General features: G+C 42.9%; 1 protein-coding gene across 3 annotated transcripts in view; it reads left to right on the top strand.

The window, feature by feature from the left end:
* LOC310888958 (zinc finger and BTB domain-containing protein 5-like) overlaps positions 1-11421 on the top strand; it is a 52273-nt gene extending 40852 nt beyond the window's left edge. For 2 of the 3 annotated variants that reach the window (XM_083852630.1, XM_083852628.1), the window contains 2 exons: positions 4538-4583; positions 4703-11421. In XM_083852630.1, coding sequence (XP_083708756.1) covers positions 4707-6713 — 2007 coding nt within the window. In that variant the 5' untranslated portion in view covers positions 4538-4583; positions 4703-4706 and the 3' untranslated portion in view covers positions 6714-11421. Of the gene's footprint in view, positions 1-2800; positions 3772-4537; positions 4584-4702 lie in introns of those variants that run through there. The other variant, XM_083852629.1, reaches the window with a different exon arrangement.
* The last annotated feature ends 614 nt before the right edge of the window (positions 11422-12035 follow it).

Raw genomic sequence — 12035 nt, 5'->3', positions numbered from 1 at the left:
ACATTAAAGAGGATGGGCCCCAACACCGACCCCTGGGGAACACCACTCGTGACAAGTCACCAGCTGGATTTCACTCCGTTCACCACTCTCTGGGCCTGGCTGTCCAGCCAGTTTTTCACCCAGCAAAGAGTGCACCTGTCCAAGCCACGGGCTGCCAGGTTCTCCAGGAGACTACTGTGGGAGATCATGTCAAAGGCTTTGCTGAAGTCTAGGTAGACTACGTCAACAGCCTTTCCCTCATCCACCAGAAGGGTCACCCGGTCATAGAAGGCGATGAGGTTGGTCAGGCAGGACTTGCCTTTCATGAACCCATGCTGAGCGAACCTGATCCCCTGGTTGTCTTGCACATGCTGTGTGATTGCATTCAAGATGACCTGTTCTATCACCTTTCCTGGCACCGAGGTCAGGCTGACAGGCCTGTAGTTTCCCAGTTCCTCCTTATGACCCTTCTTATAGATTGGCGTCATGTTAGCAAGTCTCCAGTCATCCGGGACATCTCCAGATGACCATGACCACTGATACATAATAGAAAGTGGCCCAGCAATCACATCTGCCAACTCCCTCAGCACCCTTGGGTGCATCCCATCAGGGCTCATATATTTGTGGGTGTCTATCTTGCCTAAATAATCTCTAACCCAATCCTCTTCAACCAGTGGAAAGTCTTCCTCTCTCCAGGTATTCTCTCTTGTTTCTGGGGTTGGTAGTGCGTGGGGGCTAGCCTTAGCAGTGAAGACTGAAACAGAGAAGGCATTCAGTAATTCCGCCCTGTCTGTATCCGCCATCACCGAGGCACCGACCTCATTTAGCAGTGCACCCACATTTTCCTTAGTTTTCATTTTGCTGCTGATGTATTTGAAGAAGCCCTTCTTGTTATCCTTGATATCTCTTGCTGAATATAATTCTAACCGGGCCTTGGCCTTCCTCATTGAATCCCTGCATTCTCTGATAATGTTCCTATGTTCCACCCAAATGGTTTTTCCCTTCTTCCACGTTATGTATGCTTTCTTCTTCTGTTTAAGTTTTCCCAAAAGCTCCTTGCCCATCCACGCAGATCTCCTGCCCCCCTTGCTTGACTTCTTTCTCTGAGGGATGCACCAATTCTGAGCTTGGAGCAAGTGGTGCTTGAATATTAGGCAACTCTCCTGGGACCCCTTTCCCTGTAGGGCCCTGACCCAGGGGATTCCTCCAGTTACGTCCCTGAAGAGGTCAAAGTTAGCTCTCTTGAAATCCATGGCTGTGGTCCTACTTTGCCCTGCTTCCTCCTCGCAAGATCTTGAACTCCAACATCTTGTGGTCATTGCAGCCGAGACTGCCCTCAGCTTCACGTTTCCAACTAGACCATCTCTGTTAGTACCAGGTCCAGCAGTGCCCCTCTCCTTGTTGGCTCACCTACCACCTGTGTCAAGAAGTTATCCTCAATGTTCTGCAATAACCTCCTGGACTGTTTATTCTGAGCTGTGTTGTCTCCCCAGCAAACATCAGGGTGGTTAAAGTCCCCCATAAGAACCAGGGCCTGCGGACATGAGGCAACTTGCAGCTGCCTGTAGAAGGCCTCATCCACTTCCTCTTCCTGATCCAGTCACCTGTAGTAAACACCCACCACAATGTCACCCCTGTTGGCCTGCCCTTTAATCCTCACCTATAGGCTCTCGACTTGCACTTTGCCCCCCCCCCCCCCCCCATGCAGAGCTGCATAGATTCCAGTTGCTCACTCATGTAAAGAGCAACACCACCACCTCACCTTCCTGGTCACTTTTTTTTTTTTTTTTTGGCCTGGGATTTCAGCCTTTACTGTGTTTAACAATTAACTATCAAGATTTATGTGTGCAAATGATGTGATTACTTTTTAGTGATCCTTTGAGAATTCAAATTTCTCAGACCATTAGTCAAAACAGCAATTTTCCTGACTGTCTCTGGTTCAAATGCCTATCACTTCCTGGGGAAAAGAACAGCTTAGTCATAACTGGATCATTCCTACAACCCATCTTCTCTTTTGAATTCCATCTTCATCTTTTGACTATTGTGAAATACTGTCTTTGTCTTCACTGGGTACAATGCTGTTGTCTCTCCTTTAATTCAATCTGGGAAATGATTGTAGCATATTATATCATCTTCAGAAAAAGATTTAGTCCCTTAGTTGTTTAGATTAGTTTTATCAGTGCCATGCATTTCCTTTTGGATTTTATGTATTTTACTGTGCCTATGTACTATGGTGAGGGGTCTGGAGAACAAGTCTTATGAGGAGCGGCTGAGGGAGCTAGGGTTGTTCAGCCTGGAGAAGAGGAGGCTCAGGGGTGACCTTATTGCTTTCTATAGGTACCTTAAAAGAGGCTGTAGCGAGGTGGGGATTGGTCTGTTCTCCCACGTGCCCAGTGATAGGACGAGGGGGAATGGGCTAAAGTTGTGCCAGGGGAGGTTTAGGTTGGATATTAGGAAAAACTTCTTTACCGACAGGGTTGTTAGGCATTGGAATGGGCTGCCCAGGGAAGTGGTTGAGTCACCATCCCTGGAGGTCTTTAAAAGACGTTTAGATGTAGAGCTTAGTGATATGGTTTAGTGGAGGACTTGTTAGTGTTAGGTCAGAGGTTGGGCTAGGTGATCTTGGAGGTCTCTTCCAACCTGGACGATTCCGTGATTCTGTCTTTCAAAACGATATAAAGTAATGCGCAGAGTCTGGAAGGAGATAGATGCTTATAAGTAGCTTGTTGATGATAAGCCTTGAGGGTGAAATAATTGCTGCTGAATACTGTACTTCTCAGTGTTTTCTGTGTACCTGCAGTCAAGATGCATATGGAGCTTAAGGCATAGGGTTGGTTTTTTTGTTGGTTTTTTTTTTTTTTTTTTACTTTGCTGCAAATATAGTGTAGCAAGGCATTCATGTCATGGCTGCCTCTATGGGTGGTGGTGTGTGTTTGCTAGTGTTACTGCATTTTGACAAAGTTACTCTAATTAATATCACTGTATCTTGCTGTACTGCTATTCAGGAAAGAGATCCCTTCTCTGTCTTGGTTCAGTTGATACAATACATAAAGTTCCTTTCCTTTTTGGATAGTTGGTGGATGAGTAGAAGAGGGAGACCTAGTGTCCCCACTGGATGGAAGGTTTTTGCATGTGTTCAACTGCTGTTTGTTTTGGCCAGATAATGGCTGATCAGCAAACCTATCTCAGAATCATATACAGTCAGTGCTTTCTCTAGTTAGCAAGTAAGGGAGAATTGAAGATATTCCAAAAGGGAAGAGGTCTGAGGGGGAAAGAAGATTGGGTTATTACACAGGGGATGTAGGCACACAAGGCATTAATCTGGTTTTCTAACATGAAACCTGGTCTCCTACAGTTGGCAGAATAACTCATATCAATTCAAAATGTATTGTTTCAAAAACAGGATCGTGAACATTTTCAGGGTCTGTCCATGTGTGTTAATAAAAAACACAAAATAGTTGGAAGGGACCTCTGGAGGTCATCTAGTACAACTCCCTCTGCTCAAAGCGTGGTCAACTAGAGGCCCATGCACAGGACCATGTCAAGATGGCTTTTGAATATCCCCAAGAATCTTGTCCAGTCAGGTTTTGAATGTTTCCAAAGATAGAGACTCCACAACCTCTCTGGGCATTCTGGTCCAGTGTTTGACTACCCTAGCAGTAAAAAAAGTTTTTTTTTTATGTGCGGATGGAATTTCCTATGTTTCGATTTGCACCCGTTTCTTCTCATCCTGGATACTTCACTGGATACCACTGAGAAAAGTCTAGCTCCATCTTTACTCCCTCCCATCAGGTATTTATATACATAGATAAGATCCCCCTGAGCCAGGCTAAACAATCCCAGTTCTCTCATTTTCCCTTGATATGTCAGATGCTCCAGTCCCTTCATCATCTCTGTGACCCTTTGCTGGACTCTCTCCCGTATGTCCATGTCTTTTTTGTGCTGGGGAGACTTGAACTGGACACAGCACTCCAGATGTGGTCTCACCAGTGCTGAGCAGAGGAGAATAACCACTTTCCTTGACCTGCTGCCTGTTCTGCCTAATGCAACTTGGGCTGCAGTTGGCCTTCTTCATTGCAAGGGCACATTGCTGGCTTGTGTTCAACTTCGTGTCTGCCAAGATCCTCAGGTCCTTTTCTGCAAAACTGCTTTCCAGCTGGGTGGCCCCTAGCATATGTTAGTGCCTGGGGTTGTTCCTCCCTAGGTTCAAGACGTAGCATTTCCCCTTGTTTGTACTATATGAGGATATATAATCATCTGAACAATTTATCAAAGACTGTATTAGCTTTTTAAGTAGAAATTTTTACATTGGGGATTGGATGGTTTACTAAAAAATAGTGTTTTACTAAAAGAGTGTAAAAGTTTTTTACTAAAAGTTTTTTACTGAAGAGTGTTTTAGTTTGGACAGGAATTAACGGAACCATGTTGCATTATTCAGCTCACAATTGAGCATCCTGTGACACATTTGATGTGGTGTTGGCTATTATACCATGTTAACTCTATAACAGATTCCTGCTTTGCATTTTTGTCTTGATTCTGATTTTGTGTTCCTTCACAGGGTTTCCAGAAGGAGTATAATATCGATATGGTAGTGGGAAATTAAGGTAAGTTTTTGGTCATCTGTCTCTTAGCCATCACTTTTTTTAAAAAACTGTTCTCACTGTGATCTAAATTGAACTCCATCTATTTTTATCATTATAGCTGCTTCTGCTTTATTTTATAGGATCATGGATTTTCCAGGACACTTCAATCAAATCTTTCAGCAGCTAAACTACCAGAGGCTTCATGGCCAACTCTGTGACTGTGCCATTGTGGTGGGAAACAGACATTTCAAAGCCCATCGCTCTGTTCTGGCAGCATGTAGCACGCATTTCCGAGCTCTCTTTACTGTAGCAGAGGGTGATCAAACTATGAACATGATTCAACTGGACACTGAAGTGGTGACAGCAGAAGCCTTTGCTGCCCTGATTGATATGATGTACACTTCTACACTAATGCTTGGGGAGAGCAATGTAATGGATATCTTGCTTGCTGCTTCTCACCTGCATTTGAACTCTGTTGTTAAAGCATGTAAACACTACCTTATTACCAGGACGCTCCCAGTGTCTCCACTTAGTGAAAGAGTTCAGGAGCAAAATGCACGCATCCAAAGATCTTTTATGTTTCAACAGCTTGGGCTCAGCATTGTAAGCTCTGCACTGAATTCCACTCAAAGCACAGAGGAGCAATCAAATACCATGAGCTCATCAATGAGACGTAACGTAGAGCAATGTACTCTCCACAAGCGTAAACAGTCTTCTGATGATCGGGCCAGACAGCGAATCAGACCTACTGTAGATGAGTCCATTTCAGATGTTACTCCAGAGAGCAGGCAGTCAGTAGTTCATTCAAGAGAAGATTTTCTTTCACCAGATTCACTGAAGATTGTGGAAAATTCTAAGGCCGATGCTGTTACTGATAAACAAGAGGATAATACTATTATGTTTGATCAGTCTTCTGGTGCTCAAGAAGATGCTCAAGTGCCCAGCCAGTCAGACAACAGTAGAGGAAACATTTCACAGATATCTATCTCATCTCAGTTAATACAAGTGGAAACCTGTTTTGATCGGGAAGCTACTTCTGAGAAAAACAACTTCCCATGCAAAAATCCAGATGTCGGTCTAACTGAAAAAGAACACATGGGGGTGGTGGTTAAATCTGAACCTTTGAGTTCTCCAGAGCCTCAAGATGAAGTGAGTGATGTCACTTCTCAAGCAGAAGGCAGTGAGTCTGTTGAAGTGGAAGGAGGAGTGGTGACTGCAGATAAGTTAGAACTGAGTCCTGAAAGCAGCGATCGTAGCTTTTTTGACCCACAGTCTAGTACTGATAGGGTTGGAGACATCCATATTATGGAAGTGTCAAATAACGTGGAACATAATCCCACTTTCAGTATCTCAAATTTTCTGAATAAAAGCAGAGGTGGCAACTTTGGTGCAAGTCAAAATACCAATGACAACATTCCAAATACAATAAGTGACTGCAGAATGGATAGTGATGCCTCTTACCTATTGAGTCCAGAGTCCAGGACTGCTAATGGTCATTCCTCTGCTATGGTTTCTCATGCAAATAATCCATTCAGTGAGCCTTCAGACTCTCATTTTGTTAGACCAATGAAGGATATGATGGGTCTTCCATGTGTACAGACTTCTGGGTACCAGGCTGCAGAACAATTTGGTCTTGATTTCCCAAGGTCAGGCTTGGGCCTTCACTCTTTGTCAAGGACAATGATGGGCTCCATAAGAGATGGAGCTAGTGGTTTTCCTGGCTATCGTCGCATAGCCCCCAAAATGCCTGTTGTGACCTCTGTTGGGAGCTCCCAGCTACAAGATAACCCTTCCAGTTCCCAGCTGTTAATCAATGGGACCACTTCTTTTGAGAATGGACTTCCTTCACAACCTGGTCCACCACAGTTGACAAGGGCATCTGCCGATGTTCTTTCAAAATGTAAGAAGGCCTTATCTGAACACAATGTGTTGGTTGTAGAAGGTGCTCGTAAATATGCCTGTAAGATCTGCTGCAAGACTTTTTTGACTCTAACAGACTGCAAGAAGCACATTCGTGTGCATACAGGAGAAAAGCCTTATGCCTGTTTGAAGTGTGGCAAACGGTTCAGCCAGTCCAGCCACCTATATAAACATTCCAAAACAACCTGTCTGAGGTGGCAGAGCAGCAATCTACCTAGCACTTTGCTTTAATCTCCTCCACTCCATAGCCTCATGGGAATGCTAATACAAATTTATAAGACTGGAGTATTTCAGGAATATTAATGCTATTTTGTTCAAGGCTGAGAAGCTGCCCTTATAGATTAGTGAATGCTTGTGTGTGAAATTGTTGCAAACACAGAAGTCTTGATTCTGTAAATTGGCGATAATGCCGTATTTACTTCACTTGTGGTGGTTTCACACCGATGGACATCTAAACACCACAATCGCTCTCTCACTCCCCCTCCTCAAAGGGGGGGGGGGGAGGAAAGTATGATGGGAAAGAAAAAGACTCATGGGTTGAGATAAGGATAATTTAATTAAAGGGAAAAGAAAGAGAAAAAAATAAGCAAAGACTGTCCAGAAGAAAAGAAAGAGAAAAAGCAATTATTCTCTACTTCCCATCAACGAGCGATGTTTGGCCACATAGTAGGAAGCGGGGCCTCAACATGTGCAGCGGTTGATCAGGAGGACAGACATTTTCATAATGAGAGCCCCCCCCCCCAAGTGCACCTGTCTGCCATAAAATGCTTTAGAATATGCTAATTATGAAAATAGTTTTAGGGTTCCAAATACATTTATGGCTCTTTTGCAGTAAAGGACAATATGTAATGAAGGTACTTAAAATAAGTTAATGACAAGTAACTTCTGGACTGTTAGATGTGTATATAAATACTTTGAATACAGCAAGACCTTGTTTTTTCACCGTTTTTCTGTAAAAACTTCTACTGAGTAATAAGTGATGTACTACAGACCTGTTAGTCTAACCTCAGTCCTGGGAAAAGTTATGGAGAAGATTGTCCTGGGAGATACTGAAAGGCAGTTAAAGAACAAAGCTATTATCAGGCATATTCAACATGGGTTCATCAAGGGAAAGGCCTGCCTTAGTAATTTGATCACCTTCTATGATAAGGTCAACTGCTTGGTAGATGAAGGGAAGGCAGCAGACATAATCTCTGAATTTTAGTAAGGCCTTTGATACTGTCCTCACAGCATCCTACTGGACAAATTATCTGTGAGATAAACAGGTTCATGCTACGCTGGGTGATGGACTGGGCTCAACGGTCACTAGCTGTGTTCCCCATGGCTCAATTCTCGGGCCAGTCTTGTTGAACATTTTTATCAATGATCCGGATAAAGGAGTGGAATGCATCCTCAGCATGTTTGCCAATGATAGTAAACTGGAAGGTGCTGCTGACTCCCTGGAGGGACGAGTTATTGCAAAAAGATCTAGATTGATTGGAGCACTGGACAATCATCAACAGCAAGTTCAACAAAGGAAAATGCTGGGTTCTGCACCTGGGACAAAACAATGCTGGACACAGGTACAGACTGGGAGGCAAGTGGCTAGAGAGCAGCTCAGCAGAAAGGGATCTGGGGGTGATGGTTGACAGCAGGCTCAATATGAGTCAGAAGTGTGCCTTGGCAGCCAAGAGGGCAAACTGCATTTTGGGATGCATTGAACACAGCATGGCCAGCTAGTCAAAAGAGGTAATTATCCTACTATATTTAGCATTGGTGCAGCCTCACCTTCAATATTGTCTGCTGTTCTGGTCTCCACAATCTAAAAAAGATATTAAGGTCCTTGAAAGAAGAGGGCAACAGAGCTCGCAAAAGGGCTGGAAGGCACGTCCTATGAAGAGAGGCTAAGGACACTTGGGTTGTCTAGTTTGGAGAAAAGAAGGCTAAGAGGTGACCTCATTGCTCTCTGCAACTTCCTGAGGAGGAGAAGTGGAGAAGGAGGTGCCGGTCTCTTCTCCCTGGTAATCAATGATAGGATGCAATGGAATGGCACGAAGCTGCACCAGGAGAGGTTTGGACTGGACATTAGGAAAAATTTCTTTACTGTGAGGGTGGTCAAACACTGGAAGAGGCTTCCTAGAGAGGTGGTTGATGCTCCATGCCTGCGATTGTTCAAGAGGCATTTGGATAATGCCCTCAGTAATATACTTTAACTTTTGGTTACCCCTGAAGTGGACAGGCATTTGGACTAGATGATCTTTGAAGGTCCCATCCAACTGAACTATTCCATTCTATATTTTTAACGCTTTTTCTTTAAAAAGCTTGCTTTGCTTAGATTAAAATTTCACAATTCTTTGTTTCCCTTTCAGCAGACGCTGACATGCACCAAAAAGAGATCAGGAAGCTGCAGTTTTTAGTCAGTCTTAGCTGTTAGTAGCATTGTCAGCTCTTACAGGGCAAGGACTCAGGTCTCAGCAAGCAGGTGAAAGGGGAAAATGTTTTATAAATACCCGTAATTGAAACATTTGCAATTTATGCTCATGTAGTATTAGCACATTATGTTTAAATTGAACCATTTTTCATTTTCAGAGTAAACATTCTGTTCGTTTTAAGGATCGATCTGTTACAAGCAAAACTTTCTCTGAATGCATACTTCAGTACAATTTTGCTCTCAGATGAGCAATTTATCTTTTCTAAACAGAGCACAGAGGAAATATAAGAAACTTGTTCCAAGGAACTTGTGACTTTCTGTAGCACAAAAGGACCCCCAAATCGTATTTTATGCATAATATGTATAAACCTTGATTATGTTGGTCCATTGGACTCTGAGGTGGGCCCATTCCAGAGTGAGGAGGTCGCATACTCTTCATGGAGCTACAGTGAACATCTTCAATCGTTCCTTTTTCATACAAGCCATCAGTAAACTGCAAATAAATAAATAAATAAATAAATCTAAAACCCAAAAATCTAAGGGACATAAAATTTACACTAGTATATGAAGAAGAATATAAACTTTTCATGCTACCTATTATAAGTAAATGCAATGGGACTCTCTATCCCTGGAATCAGATTTTTGGAAAGCAGAGCACAACAGGAGAAAGTTTATCCCCCTTCCTGCTGATGACTTTTTCTGCTTCCTTATGAGCTGTTTGGACAATGTTAAGTACTACAAACGAGGAAAATTGTCCAAACAGAAATAAAATGAACTGTACTGACTTCATATAACAAAGCAGTGCAATGCAGACCAACTTAGAACAGGTCAAATTATTGACCCAACCTTTTCCCTTGTAGTCACACTATACTGGCATGTCCCAACACTGTTTAACTTTTTCCCTGGTTTTGGCTGGGATAGAGCTAATTTTCTTCCTAGTAACTGGTATGATTCTGTGTTTTGGATTTAGGGTGAAAATAGCGTTGATAACACATCGATGTTTTAGTTGTTGCTGAGCAGTGCTTACACTCAGTCAAGCACTTTTCTTCTTCTCACGCTGCCCTGCCAGCAAGGAAGCCAGGGGTGCACAAGAAGCTGGGAAGGGACACAGCCAGGACAGCTGACCAAATGGACCAAAGGGATATCCCCTACCATATGATGTGGTGTTCAACAATAAAAGCTGGGGGGAAAGAAGGAGAAGGAGGAAAAAATCGGAGTAATGGCATTAATATTCCTAAAAAAATTTTACATGTGATGAGCCCTGCTTTCCTGGAATTGGCTGAACATCTGCCTACCAATGGGAAGTAGTGAATGAATTCCTTATTTTGCTTTGCTTGTGTGCGCAGACTTGTTTTTACCTAGGAAACTGTCTTTATTGTCTTTTGCATTCTGGGCAGCAGGCTGGCTGGACTTATTAGCAGAGCTTTAAACTAGATTCAGCGGGGGAAGGGGATGTACTTCTGAAGTGGACAGGCATTTGGACTGGATGATGGATCCTTCCAACTATTCTCTTCTGTTCTGTTCTGTTCTGTTCTATGCTATGCTATTCTATTCTATTCTATTCTATTCTATTCTATTCACACCAACACTTCAGTTTAGAGTAGTATCATAAATGTGTTTTTTTTCAAGTAAGTAAAAATCTAGCATTAATTTCATTTCAAAGCATGGCATTATACACTTCGTAAGGCAGAATTCTCCATGTGCATTGTCAGACCAAAGGAAATATGGAACTCTCTACATGTGGCTTTATATGGAGTAGTAGTTCACTAATAAACAAATACAGCTTCATCTCTTCTAACCACCCTTCTCCAGGCTGGAAAAACTGTTTAATGATTGTCTATGCTTTATTTGCAGCTTGAGCATCCAAGGTGAGTAAGAATGTGGAACTATTGTGAATGGCATGATTATATCTTTTAATACGTTAAAATCTCACTGTAGGCTTTATTTAATGGTCACATTTCTACATCTTTATTTTTAAAGCATTAAATAAATCTGCTGTACTTTACAAAAAGCAGTAGGAAAGAACACATCTTGTCTGATAATCATATTGATGTCAGGGACTCTAATGACACTGAGGTCCCTATTATCACTGGATCACAATAAAATACCATATTTTCTACTTCATTCTTAGCTTGTGGGTGTGTTGCCTTATTTTTTCCATCTTCTTTGCCTTTCTAGTGTTTTCCTTAAAATTAGTTTTATCTGTTTTCCATCTGCTTTCATAAGCTACATTGCATCTGAAACTCTACCATGCATAGGAATAAAGCAGATATGGGAGTAAAGAGACTAAAGTGAAGGGATGCACGACACGGACTCCTGATGGCTCTTGAACAGGAGGCGTTTATTGCCCTTTTTTCACTACTACATATACTTTCCCTGTAGCCCCACGCGCTGTCCACACACCCGAATCTGTCTTACAATTGGTTAGAGACCCTCAGACACGCGCCTCGAGCCAGCCAGCAATTGGCCACTGCCCAAAGCTCATCTTTAACACTGTAGCCAATTTACTTTATCTCAACCTTGCTCAAGTTTTTGGTTCTACCGCTGTTTTCCTCATTATCTCTAACTCAGGGACGTGTGAAACAGCACAAAGCTCACTGTGAATTTCCCCCTTTTTTATTTTCAATCAACCAAACGCTTCCTATAGCTTTTTCTATCAATCACCGCAGACACTGCAATAAGCAAGGTACAATAAGCAACAGGGTGAAAATCACATGCAGAACTACGATTGTAAAGTAGCCTGCCTACTAGAATCTACATCAGTCAACAAGCCACTAAGCGCTAGGGATGTTGCTTCGCAGCGATGCTGCTTCTCACTCGCACAGCACAATCACACAATCACGCAAAGAGGCCTCTTGCACTTCTCATTCACACCACAAGAAAACATCACTTAAAATAATTTGTCCGCGGCTTCAGGAGGTCCTTGTCTACTCCCACGGTGAGCGGTTGAGAGTGGAGACCCCTCCGAGGAAAATGCTCGGGGTGCACCTAGGGGCGTCCGTTCCACAGTCGATCCCACAGCCGAGCAGAGCGGCTCCTGGCGCAAGGAAGGATGCTATTATAGTTTGTATAATGACAGCAAAGAGATGCATTGCAATAAGGAGCAAGTGTGGCGTTGACCATTTGTTTCATGATTTGTTTTT

Source organism: Anser anser, assembly GCF_964211835.1.
Source record: "Anser anser genome assembly, contig: SUPER_W_unloc_8, whole genome shotgun sequence".
Classification (NCBI taxonomy): Eukaryota; Metazoa; Chordata; class Aves; order Anseriformes; family Anatidae; genus Anser; species Anser anser.
The sequence above is the reverse complement of the archived record's forward strand: the minus strand, read 5'-3'. Positions and strand labels throughout refer to the sequence as shown.